This window comes from Coregonus clupeaformis, chromosome 28 (genome assembly GCF_020615455.1).
Source record: "Coregonus clupeaformis isolate EN_2021a chromosome 28, ASM2061545v1, whole genome shotgun sequence".
NCBI lineage: Eukaryota > Metazoa > Chordata > Actinopteri > Salmoniformes > Salmonidae > Coregonus > Coregonus clupeaformis.
The window spans coordinates 151,833-167,509 of record NC_059219.1 but is presented as its reverse complement, the minus strand read 5'-3'; the positions used below and the strand labels follow the sequence as shown (position 1 = coordinate 167,509).

Genomic DNA, 15,677 nt, shown 5'->3' with positions numbered 1-15,677 from the left:
AAACGCTGACGTATAGCTCCGTTTCTGTTTGATTTGACTGTTTGTGTTTACACTAAGAAGCTGGTAATGAGCGTAGGGGAGGGTGAGTCAGCGTACAGCAGTAACCTAGCCTTATCACCACCACCATCTTTCTTTCAAAGCCCCTTTCTCACGGTATCAACTTCCCGCTGCCTGGTGTGGCGTTCTACAGTATAGCAGGTTTAGCGTTGCGTATATGTCAGAAAATAAAACACCCTCTCAACCAATCAGAATGGAGTATTCAGCCAAGCCATGGTATATAAGCCTAAGTGTGTAGTAACACATCACTTCAACTGGTCGCTAAGTTGCACAGACGGGTACAGATTTAAGCAAGATTTAAGTTAGTCAGAAGAATAGTCAACCAGAGGACAAATCCAGGTTATGAACAAATCCCCCACCCCTCTTTCCCTCTGCCTCTCCCTTTGGCTTTCTCCCTACCCCTCTCAGAATGTTAGAGGATCCCATTCTGTCAGTGAAACCGAGAGAATGGATTGGCTCGCTAGTCGCCACTAGAAAAGGTGTGCTGGAGAACTTGTCCTCTTTTTTTTTTTCTTCTATCTTGTAGGGGTTAAGGTTAAAAGGGCATGGTTGAAGCATAGCACACCTTGCACTTCTTCAGATTGTCCTCATAGGATAGGCCCCCAGCAACGCCTGAAGCACAGCATTACATCTAGACCATGGCTCTCCAACCCTGTTCCTGGAGATCTCTCCTCCTGTAGGTTTTCGCTCCAACCCCAGTTGTAACTAACCAGATTCAGCTTATCAAGCAGTTAATTATTAGAATCAGGTGCGCTAGATTAGGTTTGGAGTGAAAACCTACAGGACGGTAGCTCTCCAAGAACAGGGTTGGGGAGTAGTGCTGAGCTATTAGTGCTTTTTGAGGTTTGTTCGATTTCGGTTCGATAAAAAAAAAAAACATTACCTGCACTATGCATTATGTGGGTTGAATGCTGTAACAACACAGAATAAAACAATTAATACAAGTCCCATGATGGTAGTGACTGCCCATTACTGCTTATCACTTATTAACCATCATATATTCATATTACTTTACTTTAATAAAATATTTAAGTTGTGTATATTACATTTGTTTTATTTGATGACTTTATTATTTCATACCAAGTCATCTCATCTCTATAGAACTGCTGCCTATGCTGTCTCACAAAATCACTATTTTGTAGTTCTTCAAAGTAAATAAGGTATACTTTTATGACTGCTGAATATCAACTATCAATCACTTAGGTCATGTAATTTCAGGTAGAGATACCTCTCGAAGCAACAGCTGCCCTTTATATCCCCTCACGATAGTGCATTCTTCTCTCTTCTGTAGCAGGCGTAAAAGAAACACAGACCGGACAAGAATATGCTCAATGGATTATGGTCATTGTAGTTAATTACCACGTTTTATGCGCTGAACTATGTAGAATATTGGCCTGTTGGAAACTACAACTCCCTACTACATCGCACGGTCAATGAGTTGTTTAAAAAACATCACTCAGCACTATTGGAGAGGGAAAGGGGAAAACCTAGTCAGTTGTACAACTGAATGCATTCAACTGAAATGTGTCTTCCGCATTTAACCCAACCCCTCTGAATCAGAGAGGTGCGGGGGGCTGCCTTAATCGACATCCACGTCTTCGGTGCCTGGGGAACAGTGGGTTAACTGCCATGCAGGGGCAGAACTAGAGAGAGAGAGAGAGAGAGAGAGAGAGAGAGAGAGAGAGAGAGAGAGAGAGAGAGAGAGAGAGAGAGAGAGAGAGAGAGAGAGAGAGAGAGAGAGAGAGAGAGAGAGAGAGAGAGAGAGAGAGAGAGACTCACTCACTCACTCACTCACTCACTCACTCACTCACTCACTCACTCACTCACTCACTCACTCACTCACTCACTCACTCACTCACTCACTCACTCACTCACTCACTCACTCACTCACTCACTCACTCACTCACTCACTCACTCACTCACTCACTCACTCACTCACTCACTCCTGCCTGTCATACGATTACTGTGTCATCGCCTGCCTGCAGTCCTCTCTACGGTAACAGAGTGAGATGGTTTGTTTGACGAGGAGGGCAGGTGTTGACTCTTGGCAGAGGGAGCACAGCAGACTGCCTTTTGCTAGACCTCAGTTGTTGGATTAGATAACTTGTAGGTCCAGCTTGCAGATTTTTGTGTGTATCTTCTGGTTCAATTTCTCATCATTTATCTTAGATGACATACTGTATGTCCGTGTAAAGCTCTGAATTGCAACCAGTTGGCACATGGTACAGTTGAAGTCAGAAGTTTACATACACTTAGGTTGGAGTCATTAAAACTTGTTTTTCAACCACTCCACAAATTTCTTGTTAACAAACTATAGTTTTGGCAAGTCGGTTAGGACATCTACTTTGTGCATGACACAAGTAATTTTTCCAACAATTGTTTACAGACAGATTATTTCACTTATAATTCACTGTATCACAATTCCAGTGGGTCAGAAGTTTACATACACTATGTTGACTGTGCCTTTAAACAACTTGGGAAATTCCAGAAAATGATGTCATGGCTTTAGAAGCTTCTGATAGGCTAATTGACATCATTTGAGTCAATTGGAGGTGTACCTGTAGATGTATCTCAAGGCCTACCTTCAAACTCAGTGCCTCTTTGCTTGACATCATGGGAAAATCAAAAGAAATCAGCCAAGACCTCAGAAAAAGATTTGTAGACCTCCACAAGTCTGGTTCATCCTTGGGAGCAATTTTCAAATGCCTGAAGGTACCACGTTCATCTGTACAAACAATAGTACGCAAGTATAAACACCATGGGACCACGCAGCCGTCATACCGCTCAGGAAGGAGACACGTTCTGTCTCCTAGAGATGAACGTACTTTGGTGCGAAAAGTGCAAATCAATCCCAGAACAACAGCAAAGGACCTTGTGAAGATGCTTGAGGAAACAGGTACAAAATTATCTATATCCACAGTAAAACGAGTCCTAAATCGATATAACCTGAAAGGCCGCTCAGCAAGGAAGAAGCCACTGCTCCAAAACCGCCATAAAAAAGCCAGACTACGGTTTGCAACTGCACATGGGGAAAAAGATCTTACTTTTTGGAGAAATGTCCTCTGGTCTGATGAAACAAAAATAGAACTGTTTGGCCATAATGACCATCGTTATGTTTGGAGGAAAAAGGGGGTCGCTTGCAAGCCGAAGAACACCATCCCAACTGTGAAGCACGGGGGTGGCAGCATCATGCTGTGGGGTTGCTTTGCTGCAGGAGGGACTGGTGCACTTCACAAAATAGATGGCATCATGAGGAAGGAAAATTATGTGGATATACAGTGGGGGAAAAAAGTATTTAGTCAGCCACCAATTGTGCAAGTTCTCGCACTTAAAAAGATGAGAGAGGCCTGTAATTTTCATCATAGGTACACGTCAACTATGACAGACAAAATGAGAAGAAAAAATCCAGAAAATCACATTGTAGGATTTTTTTATGAATTTATTTGCAAATTATGGTGGAAAATAAGTATTTGGTCAATAACAAAAGTTTCTCAATACTTTGTTATATACCCTTTGTTGGCAATGACACAGGTCAAACGTTTTCTGTAAGTCTTCACAAGGTTTTCACACACTGTTGCTGGTATTTTGGCCCATTCCTCCATGCAGATCTCCTCTAGAGCAGTGATGTTTTGGGGCTGTCGCTGGGCAACACAGACTTTCAACTCCCTCCAAAGATTTTCTATGGGGTTGAGATCTGGAGACTGGCTAGGCCACTCCAGGACCTTGAAATGGTTCTTACGAAGCCACTCCTTCGTTGCCCGGGCGGTGTGTTTGGGATCATTGTCATGCTGAAAGACCCAGCCACGTTTCATCTTCAATGCCCTTGCTGATGGAAGGAGGTTTTCACTCAAAATCTCACGATACATGGCCCCATTCATTCTTTCCTTTACACGGATCAGTCGTCCTGGTCCCTTTGCAGAAAAACAGCCCCAAAGCATGATGTTTCCACCCCCATGCTTCACAGTAGGTATGGTGTTCTTTGGATGCAACTCAGCATTCTTTGTCCTCCAAACACGACGAGTTGAGTTTTTACCATCTGACCATATGACATTCTCCCAATCCTCTTCTGGATCATCCAAATGCACTCTAGCAAACTTCAGACGGGCCTGGACATGTACTGGCTTAAGCAGGGGGACACGTCTGGCACTGCAGGATTTGAGTCCCTGGCGGCGTAGTGTGTTACTGATGGTAGGCTTTGTTACTTTGGTCCCAGCTCTCTGCAGGTCATTCACTAGGTCCCCCCGTGTGGTTCTGGGATTTTTGCTCACCGTTCTTGTGATCATTTTGACCCCCACGGGGTGAGATCTTGCGTGGAGCCCCAGATCGAGGGAGATTATCAGTGGTCTTGTATGTCTTCCATTTCCTAATAATTGCTCCCACAGTTGATTTCATCAAACCAAGCTGCTTACCTATTGCAGATTCAGTCTTCCCAGCCTGGTGCAGGTCTACAATTTTGTTTCTGGTGTCCTTTGACAGCTCTTTGGTCTTGGCCATAGTGGAGTTTGGAGTGTGACTGTTTGAGGTTGTGGACAGGTGTCTTTTATACTGATAACAAGTTCAAACAGGTGCCATTAATACAGGTAACGAGTGGAGGACAGAGGAGCCTCTTAAAGAAGAAGTTACAGGTCTGTGAGAGCCAGAAATCTTGCTTGTTTGTAGGTGACCAAATACTTATTTTCCACCATAATTTGCAAATAAATTCATTAAAAATCCTACAATGTGATTTTCTGGATTTTTTTCTCTCTCAATTTGTCTGTCATAGTTGACGTGTACCTATGATGAAAATTACAGGCCTCTCTCATCTTTTTAAGTGGGAGAACTTGCACAATTGGTGGCTGACTAAATATTTTTTTCCCCACTGTATTGAAGCAACATCTCAAGACATCAGTCAGGAAGTTAAAGCTTGGTCGCAAATGGGTCTTCCAAATAGACAATGACCCTAAGCATACTTCCAAAGTTGTGGCAAAATGGCTTAAGGACAACAAAGTCGAGGTATTGGAGTGGCCATCACAAAGCCCTGACCTCAATCCTATAGAAAATGTGTGGGCAGAACTGAAAAAGCGTGTGCGAGCAAGGAGGCCTACAAACCTGACTCAGTTACACCAGCTCTGTCTGGAGGAATGGGCCAAAATTCACCCAACTTATTGTGGGAAGCTTGTGGAAGGCTACCCAAAACGTTTGACCCAAGTTAAACAATTTAAAAGCAATGCCACCAAATACCAATTGAGTGTATGTAAACTTCTGACCCACTGGGAATGTGATGAAAGTAATAAAAGCTTAAATAAATCATTCTCTCTACTATTATTCTGACATTTCACATTCTTAAAATAAAGTGGTGATCCTAACTGACCTAAGACAGGGAATTTTTACTAGGATTAAATGTCAGGAATTGTGAAAAACTGAATTTAAATGTATTTGGCTAAGGTGTATGTAAACTTCCGACTTCAACTGTACATTGCTATGAAGTACTATTTTTTTCCCCAGCATGCTTTTTTGGTCTTTTGAAAAAAACAATCACAAAAAAGCCTTAGCAAGCGACCCCCATGAAGCGTGTTGTTTGTGACTAAGTCCTGATATGCCTGACCTCTGTGTGAGTGATATTGTTTGGCTGACTGGCGGACATCTGGCCTAATGGCCGAACTAGCATTAGCATAGTGGAGCTAAGTGCAGCCTTAATCTTAAAGCTATGGTATAGCAAAGGCTATGGCATGATGAGAAGGGGTACCATCTAATCTCTGTGGGCGTTGTTGTAGCATCAAGCTGTCTGGACTACACTATATATGCAAGGGATTACATTTTTGATTCCATTAAATCAAATCCCCCCCAGAAAATTTCACATGCGCAGAATACAACAGGTGTAGTAGACCTTACAGTGAAATGCTACTTACCAGCCCTTAACTAGTAGAGTTTTTAGAAAGTAAGACAAATTTGCTAAATAAACTAAAGGAAAAATAGTAAGACAAAAACAATAACAATAACGGGGCTATATACAAGGATAATGAATATTTATTGATCTTCATTATGTTATTGTGTGTCTGTCTGTTTGTTGCAGCTTTCCGAGAGACAACCCCAGTGTGAAGATGAGACCATGGTTCCAGTACTAACTTCAAAAAAAGCCAGCGAACTACCAGTGAATGAAGTAACGTGTGTCCTGCAGGTATGTATGGCACAGTGAAAAATGTAGAACTTAGTACATTGTATTCCATTACTATTAGTGCATAGACATTTGAGTCATTTAACAAATGCTCTTATCCAGACGACTTAGTCAGTGCATTCATCTTAAGATGGCTAGGTGACACGAGTTAGACCTAGTCAGCATCACTGTGAACTTGGTGTCAAATAACGCCCCTCAAGCACATTAAAGGGTGAGCCCCTCATCTCATGATCACACGCTAGTCACCTGACACCGTTGTTGTTGGTAACCATGCTCCTTCCCTCAGGCTGACCTGCAGTACGGCCTGACCCACAGTGAGGTCACCCGTCGCCGTGCCTACCATGGCTGGAATGAGTTCGACATCAATGAGGAGGAGCCTCTCTGGAAGAAGTACATCTCCCAGGTGAGTGGCGGATAGACGTCAAGCAGAAAAACTACAACTCCCTGGAGAGTGAAGGGAAGCTACCAAAACCTGAAATTCATAACATTTTTATGGCGTTGTAGTAAATGTGTATGAAGACTAAATAAGCAAAAAGGGGAACACCCTCACACTTGATGCATTCTGGCTTTGATGCTGGAGTTCTAGCACAGCATCCCACCACTAGACATTTCCAGCGAGTGCTGAAGTCAATGCTGCAGTAGGGCTTCAGGTTTCAGAAGCAGCTCCCTACATGCTGTAGTGTTTAGTACATGTGAAATATCACAGATCACCTGCTGTCCTCCCTCCGCCCCGCTCTTGGTTCGCTCTTGGCTTCTTCAGCAAGGACAAAAGCTCCCAGTGTCCTCTGGGGTAGGAGGGAGGGAGAGGAGTAAAAATCTGGGCCGCTCTGCCTGGTTTCTGTCTTCCGTGGCCAGAAGCAAAGTGATGAGCGGTCAGATAAATATAGAGCTGCCACCCTGAGAGGCCGTTTCTGTCCGTCACACAGAGAGAGATGGAGAGAATGAGGGATGCTGCCCCCCCCCCGCGCTCTCTCTCCCCCCGCGCTCTTTCTCCCCCGCGCTCTCTCCCCCCCGCGCTCTCTCTCCCCCGCGCTCTCTCTCCCCCCTGCGCTCTCTCTCCCCCCTGCGCTCTCTCTCCCCCCTGCGCTCTCTCTCCCCTGCGCTCTCTCTCCCCCCTGCGCTCTCTCTCCCCCTGCGCTCTCTCTCCCCCCTGCGCTCTCTCTCCCCCTGCGCTCTCTCTCCCCCCTGCGCTCTCTCTCCCCCTGCGCTCTCTCTCCCCCCTGCGCTCTCTCTCCCCCTGCGCTCGCTCTCTCTCTCCCCCGCGCTCGCTCTCTCTCTCCCGCGCTCGCTCTCTCTCTCCCGCGCTCGCTCTCTCTCTCCCGCTCGCTCTCTCTCTCCGCCGCTCTCTCTCTCCCGCGCTCGCTCTCTCTCTCCCCGCGCTCGCTCTCTCTCTCCCCGCGCTCGCTCTCTCTCTCCCCGCGCTCGCTCTCTCTCTCCCGCGCTCGCTCTCTCTTCCCCCTCTCCCGCGCTCGCTCTCTCTCTCCCGCGCTCACTCTCTCTCCCCGCGTTCGCTCTCTCTCCCCCCGCGCTCTCTCCCCCCACTGTGCTCTCTCTCCCCCACTGTGCTCTCTCTCCCCCTGTGCTCTCTCTCCCCCCTGTGCTCTCTCTCCCCCCTGTGCTCTCTCTCCCCCCTGTGCTCTCTCTCTCTCTCCCGCGCTCGCTCTCTCTCTCCCCGCGCTCGCTCTCTCTCTCCCCGCGCTCGCTCGCTCTCTCCCCGCGCTCGCTCTCTCTCTCCCCGCGCTCGCTCGCTCTCTCCCCGTGCTCGCTCTCTCTCCCCGCGCTCGCTCTCTCTCTCCCCGCGCTCGCTCTCTCTCTCCCCGCGCTCGCTCTCTCTCGCCCCGCGCTCGCTCTCTCTCGCCGCGCTCGCTCTCTCTCGCCCCGCTCGCTCTCTCTCTCTCCCGGCTCGCTCTCTCTCTCCAGCGCTCGCTCTCTCTCCCCAGCGCTCGCTCTCTCTCTCCCGCGCTCGCTCTCTCTCTCCCGGCTCGCTCTCTCTCTCCCCGCTCGCTCTCTTTTTTAATTTATTTTATTTCACCTTTATTTAACCAGGTAAGCCAGTTGAGAACAGGTTCTCATTTACAACTGCGACCTGGCCAAGACAAAGCAAAGTAGTGCAACAAAAACAACACAGAGTTACATATGGGGTAAAAAAAAACATAAAGTCAGAAATACAACAGAAAATATATATACAGTCCCCGCGCTCGCTCTCTCTCTCCCCGCGCTCGCTCTCTCTCTCCCCGCGCTCGCTCTCTCTCTCCCAGCTCGCTCTCTCTCTCCCACGCTCGCTCGCTCTCTCTCCGCGCTCGCTCGCTCTCTCCCCGCGCTCGCTCGCTCTCTCCCCGCGCTCGCTCGCTCTCTCCCCGCGCTCGCTCGCTCTCTCCCCGCGCTCGCTCGCTCTCTCCCCGCGCTCGCTCGCTCTCTCCCCGCGCTCGCTCGCTCTCTCCCGCGCTCGCTCGCTCTCTCCCGCTCGCTCGCTCTCTCCCCGCGCTCGCTCGCTCTCTCCCCGCTCGCTCGCTCTCTCCCGCGCTCGCTCGCTCTCTCCCCGCGCTCGCTCGCTCTCTCTCCCCGCTCGCTCGCTCTCTCTCTCCCCGCTCGCTCGCTCTCTCTCCCCGCGCTCGCTCGCTCTCTCTCTCCCCGCTCGCTCGCTCTCTCTCTCCCCGCGCTCGCTCTCTCTCTCCCCGCGCTCGCTCTCTCTCTCCGCGCTCGCTCTCTCTCTCCCGCGCTCGCTCTCTCTCTCCCGCGTTCGCTCTCTTTCTCCCGCTTCGCTCGCTTTCTCTCCCGCTCGCTCGCTTTCTCTCCCGCGCTCGCTCGCTTTCTCTCCCCGCGCTCGCTCGCTCTCTCTCCCCGCTCTCTCTCTCTCCGCGCTCTCTCTCTCTCCCGCGCTCTCTCTCTCTCCGCGCTCGCTCTCTCTCTCCCCGCGCTCGCTCTCTCTCTCCCCGCGCTCGCTCTCTCTCCCCCCTCTCCCGCGCTCGCTCTCTCTCTCCCCGCGCTCACTCTCTCTCCCCCCGCTCACTCTCTCTCCCCCGCGCTCTCTCCCCCCACTGTGCTCTCTCTCCCCACTGTGCTCTCTCTCCCCCTGTGCTCTCTCTCCCCCTGTGCTCTCTCTCCCCCCTGTGCTCTCTCTCTCTCTCCCCGCGCTCGCTCTCTCTCTCCGCGCTCGCTCTCTCTCTCCCGCTGCGCTCGCGCTCTCTCCCCGCGCTCGCTCTCTCTCTCCCGCGCTCGTCGCTCTCTCCCCGTGCTCGCTCTCTCTCCCCGCGCTCGCTCTCTCTCTCCCGCGCTCGCTCTCTCTCTCCCCGCGCTCGCTCTCTCTCGCCCCGCGCTCGCTCTCTCTCGCCCGCGCTCGCTCTCTCTCGCCCCGCGCTCGCTCTCTCTCTCTCCCCGCGCTCGCTCTCTCTCTCCCCGCGCTCGCTCTCTCTCTCCCCGCGCTCGCTCTCTCTCTCCCCGCGCTCGCTCTCTCTCTCCCCGCGCTCGCTCTCTTTTTTAATTTATTTTATTTCACCTTTATTTAACCAGGTAAGCCAGTTGAGAACAGGTTCTCATTTACAACTGCGACCTGGCCAAGACAAAGCAAAGTAGTGCAACAAAAACAACACAGAGTTACATATGGGGTAAAAAAAAACATAAAGTCAGAAATACAACAGAAAATATATATACAGTCCCCGCGCTCGCTCTCTCTCTCCCCGCGCTCGCTCTCTCTCTCCCCGCGCTCGCTCTCTCTCTCCCCGCGCTCGCTCTCTCTCTCCCCGCGCTCGCTCGCTCTCTCCCCGCGCTCGCTCGCTCTCTCCCCGCGCTCGCTCGCTCTCTCCCCGCGCTCGCTCGCTCTCTCCCAGCGCTCGCTCGCTCTCTCCCGGCTCGCTCAGCTCTCTCCCGCTCGCTCGCTCGCTCTCTCCCCGCGCTCGCTCGCTCTCTCCCCGCTCGCTCGCTCTCTCCCCGCTCGCTCGCTCTCTCCCGCGCTCGCTCGCTCTCTCCCGCGCTCGCTCGCTCTCTCCCCGCTCGCTCGCTCTCTCCCGCGCTCGCTCGCTCTCTCCAGCGCTCGCTCGCTCTCTCCCAGCTCGCTCGCTCTCTCTCCGCGCTCGCTCGCTCTCTCTCTCCCGCGCTCGCTCGCTCTCTCTCTCCCCGCGCTCGCTCTCTCTCTCCCCGCGCTCGCTCTCTCTCTCCCCGCGCTCGCTCTCTCTCTCCCCGCGCTCGCTCTCTCTCTCCCCGCGTTCGCTCTCTTTCTCCCCGCGCTCGCTCGCTTTCTCTCCCCGCGCTCGCTCGCTTTCTCTCCCCGCGCTCGCTCGCTTTCTCTCCCCGCGCTCGCTCGCTCTCTCTCCCGCTCTCTCTCTCTCCGCTCTCTCTCTCTCCCCGCGCTCTCTCTCTCTCCCCGCGCTCTCTCTCTCCCCGCGCTCGCTCGCTCTCCCCGCGCTCGCTCGCTCTCTCTCCCCGCGCTCGCTCGCTCTCTCTCTCTCCCCGCTCTCGCTCTCTCTCTCCGCGCTCTCTCTCTCTCCCCGCGCTCGCTCTCTCTCCCCGCGCTCGCTCTCTCTCCCCGCGCTCGCTCTCTCTCCCCGCGCTCGCTCTCTCTCCCCGGGCTCGCTCTCTCTCCCAGCGCTCGCTCTCTCTCCCGCACTCGCTCTCCCGCGCTCTCTCCGTCGCTCGCTCGCTCTCCCGCGCTCGCTCGCTCTCTCCCGCGCTCGCTCGCTCTCTCCCGCGCTCGCTCGCTCTCTCCCGCGTTGCTCGCTCCCAGCTCGCTCGCTCTCTCCCGCGCTCGCTCGCTCTCTCTCTCTTTCCCGCGCTCGCTCGCTCTCTCTCCCGCGCTCGCTCTCTCTCTCCCGCGCTCGCTCTCTCTCTCTCCCGCGCTCGCTCTCTCTCTCCCGCGCTCGCTCTCTCTCTCCCGCGCTCGCTCTCTCTCTCCCAGCGCTCGCTCTCTCTCTCCCGCGCTCGCTCTCTCTCTCCGCGTTCGCTCTCTCTCTCCCCGCGTTCGCTCTCTCTCTCCCCGCGTTCGCTCGCTTTCTCTCCCCGCGCTCGCTCGCTCTCTCTCCCCGCTCTCGCTCTCTCCGCGCTCTCTCTCTCTCCCCGCGCTCTCTCTATCCCCGCGCTCGCTCGCTCTCTCTCTCCCCGCGCTCGCTCCTTCTCTCTCTCTCCCGCTCTCGCTCTCTCTCCCCGCGCTCGCTCTCTCTCCCCGCGCTCGCTCTCTCTCCCCGCGCTCGCTCTCTCTCCCCGCACTCGCTCTCCCCGCGCTATCTCTTCCCCCCTTTCTCTCTCCCCGCGCTCGCTCTCCTCTCTCTCCCCGCGCTCGCTCTCCCCGCTCGCTCTCGCTCTCCCCGCGCTCGCTCTCGCTCTCCCCGCGCTCGCTCTCGCTCTCCCCGCGCTCGCTCTCCTCGCTCTCGCTCTCCCCGTGCTCACTCTCGCTCTCCCCCCTTTCTCTCTCTCTCCCTCCCTGTCTCTCTCTCCCCCCTCTCCCTTTCTCTCTCTCTCTCTCTCGCCCCTACTCTCTCTCTTGCCCCTACTCTCTTCCCCCCCACTCTCTCTCTCCCCTCTCACCCCCCCTCTCTCTCTCTCTTCTTTCTTTGTTTCACCCCCTTTGATACCCTGCTGTTGTGCCAAAAAAGAAGAAAGATCAGCCACTTACTCATCACGTGGTTGACATGAGATGCAGCCTCCTGTTGCCATGGAAACTTATCAAAAAATACGTAATTACGCCATGAGCCATTGCTGTACTTTGGAGGTTTGGTTTGTTGAAATTGCAAGGGGGAAATCTTTTTTTTTTTTTTTAAGTACTAATCATAATTACAGAGGCACTTTAGATCTAGCCAGATTGAACCAGATCAGAGGCTGTTCTATCAGTAACACCATTTTCCAATTTCTCCATTCCATATTTTATGGTATTTTCTCAAAGCCATTTGTCCCAGAACGCTTAAGACCCAAACCTAACTCCCCTAGGTGACAGGGTCAACGTCCATGGAAAGGCAGGACAGTACTCAAGATTAGATTTTTTTAAATGATCTAGAATATTAATCACGGTATTCGTTCACCACTATCGTATTCATCCTTCCCTATCGTCTGAATTGGGAGAGTACTACTCCCCATTTCCCCTACTCCCATATTCCCCTACTCCCATATTCCCCTATTCCCCTCCCTACTCCCTTACTCCCTTACTCCCCTACTCCCCTACTCCCCTGGCTCCTCTCAGTGTTGTCAGATCAGATTAATCCTTGGTGTAATGGCTTGAGGCCTGATGCGCCCTTACTGAGTTACTGAACTACCAGAGATGGTCCAGTCTAACTAGCTAGTTTGTTTGTGTGTGCGTGAAATCTGTCAGAAGCAGCATTGCCACACACACACACAAATTGAGTGAAGCGCTACAAGTATTCGGGTCATTAATCTGTCACTAGTTTGGGCTGTGCCAGTCAGGCAGGTTGTCTGTACTGAACAGAGCAGCGACGTGATACTCTCCCTGTCTCCTGGAGGATCCCACCATCAGCTCAGCTCCATCTCTCCCTGTCTCCTGGAGGATCCCACCATCAGCTCAGCTCCATCTCTCCCTGTCTCCTGGAGGATCCCACCATCAGCTCAGCTCCATCTCTCCCAGTCTCCTGGAGGATCCCACCATCAGCTCAGCTCCATGCCTCAGTGAGCTGGCCTGTAGCATCAAACAGGGCTGCCACGCACCGACAAGGCCCTCCAGCATTAGAGAGAAATAATATTGTGTGTGTGTGTGTGTGTGTGTGTGTGTAATCTTCTCACCAGTATTTTTAGCAGCAAAGTGAGAAAGCAGCACAAGGCATTAGTTTGGCATCATCATAATCTCCCCCGTCGCTGCACCTCGTTGCCGCTGCAGATTTTCATCTGTTTTAGCATCCCAGAGGATAAAATGGTGGCGTGAAGAGTCATTGATCACTGTTATCAGACTGCGCTCTAAAAGCACTGTACATATTGGTGTTGAATCCATCACTTAGAGAGACCAGCAGTGGGTACATGTTGGTGTTGAATCCATCCCTCTGAGAGGCCAACAGTGGGTACATAGTGGTGTTGAATCCATCCCTCTGAGAGGCCAACAATGGGTACATAGTGGTGTTGAATCCATCCCTCTGAGAGGCCAACAGTGGGTACATAGTGGTGTTGAATCCATCCCTCTGAGAGGCCAACAGTGGGTACATAGTGGTGTTGAATCCATCCCTCTGAGAGGCCAACAGTGGGTACATAGTGGTGTTGAATCCATCCCTCTGAGAGGCCAACAGTGGGTGCCTGGGTGGAAGCGCATACATAGTCAAGGACTGTGATGTCCTTGTGTTAATTGAAGTGCAAGGCAAAACAGACAAGTAACCATAGAACAGTTGAATTCCATATGCTAGTAGACTACAGGCAGCCCTACTGACTACAGAGGTAACTGTGTGTACAGGAGAGACAGCGTGATTATTTGCACCTCAAAAATCCCAGAGTGTGATGTCAGGTTTATGAAGGTAATTGGCCTATAGCAGGCTCCTGTTCCTGTCAGAAGTAACCAGGAAATCAGGACTCTGGAGGCCTTTAATCAAACACTAATGTCACTCGTACCTGATTTCTAACCGCTATGTAAGTATTGAACACACTAATTACTGTAGACTCAGTGCTTTGTCCGCTCCCCACGCCACCTCAATTATCCTGTCAAAGGAAGCGACAGCAACACAGGGCCATTGGCTGGCTAATTAGTGGCTTGCCCAGACATGACAGATTGGGCCTGTTCTCCCACTGTGCAGTCAGTGGCCGTGTTTGAGAGCATCAAACCATGATGTATAATGGGTAAATTGTGACCGATACTCAAGCTGAACCTCGGCAAGACGGAGCTGCTCTTCCTCCCGGGGAAGGACTGCCCGTTCCATGATCTTGCCATCACGGTTGACAACTCCGTTGTGTCCTCCTCCCAGAGTGCAAAGAGCCTTGGCGTGACCCTGGACAACACCCTGTCGTTCTCCGCTAACATCAAGGCGGTGACCCGATCCTGTAGGTTCATGCTCTACAACATTCGGAGAGTACGACCCTGCCTTACACAGGAAGCGGCACAGGTCCTAATCCAGGCACTTGTCATCTCCCGTCTGGATTACTGCAACTCGCTGTTGGCTGGGCTCCCTGCATGTGCCATTAAACCCCTACAACTCATCCAGAATGCCGCAGCCCGTCTGGTGTTCAACCTTCCCAAGCTCTCTCACGTCACTCCGCTCCTCCGCACACTCCACTGGCTTCCAGTTGAAGCTCGCATCTGCTACAAGACCATGGTGCTTGCCTACGGAGCTGTGAGGGGAACGGCACCTCCGTACCTTCAGGCTCTGATCAGTCCCTACACCCAAACGAGGGCATTGCGTTCATCCACCTCTGTCCTGCTGGCCCCCCTACCTCTGCGGAAGCACAGTTCCCACTCAGCCCAGTCAAAACTGTTCGTTGCTCTGGCACCCCAATGGTGGAACAAGCTCCCTCACGACGCCAGGACAGCGGAGTCACTCACCACCTTCCGGAGACACTTGAAACCCCACCTCTTTAAGGAATACCTGGGATAGGATAAAGTAATCCTTCTACCCCCCCCTTACCCCACCCCAAAGAAAGAAAGAAAAACAAAAAAACATTGTAAAGTGGTTGTCCCACTGGCTATAAGCAATGCACCAATTTGTAAGTCGCTCTGGATAAGAGCGTCTGCTAAATGACGTAAATGTAAATGTAAATGACTGACTGATCTACAAATAATATTGAGTAGTTATTTATGATGCAAGGTGATTTATAGATTTAGTGAGTCTCCCCTCTACTCTAAATCAGCCTAAAACCCCAAAGAGCAAGCAATGCAGATGTAGAAGCACGGTGGCTAGGAAAAACTCCATAGAACGGCAGGAACCTAGGAAGAAACCTAGAGAGGAACCAGGCTACATTCAGCCATTACTCTCTCTCTCTGTCTGCCAGAGAGGAACCAGGCTACATTCAGCCATTACTCTCTCTCTGTCTGCCAGAGAGGAACCAGGCTACATTCAGCCATTACTCTCTCTCTGTCTGCCAGCAAGGTTTCACATGTAGAGGAGATGTAGTCATGGCTGTGGAGCCGAGTGCAGATGTCTCTGACTGTGTAGCTACTGTGTTGGAGGTTTGCCGTGTCACTGAAAGTATTACTGTGTCATTGAGATACAGTAGACTGTATGTGTGTGACAGAAAACGTTCCAGGTGCTTCCGGGACCTGTATGACAAATTAATGGGCTTCCGACTCTCTCTGTACAGAGTCCCTTATTCTGACTCGGTTCTATATAGTCTCACTCACTCACACAAGTCACTACCCATCACATCAGATGTGGAACATTTGGTATTGATCGTGCAGTGCAACAGCTCAATGATGGCTTTCTCTCTGTCTCTCTCACTCTCTCTCCAGTTTAAGGATCCTCTCATCATGTTGCTACTGGCCTCTGCTGTCATCAGTGTGCTAATGCACCAGTTTGATGATGCCATCAGCATCACAGTGGTAAGGTGCTCCAGAAAT

General features: G+C 51.6%; 1 protein-coding gene across 1 annotated transcript in view; it reads left to right on the top strand.

Annotated features, from left to right (window-relative positions):
• The window catches only part of LOC123482117 (calcium-transporting ATPase type 2C member 1-like), a 49,922-nt gene that overhangs the window by 18,389 nt on the left and 15,856 nt on the right, over positions 1-15,677 (top strand). The window contains exons 2-4 of the mRNA XM_045208450.1: positions 6,110-6,214; positions 6,498-6,614; positions 15,570-15,659. Of these exons, the coding sequence (XP_045064385.1) occupies positions 6,110-6,214; positions 6,498-6,614; positions 15,570-15,659 (312 nt within the window). The remainder of the gene's footprint in view (positions 1-6,109; positions 6,215-6,497; positions 6,615-15,569; positions 15,660-15,677) is intronic.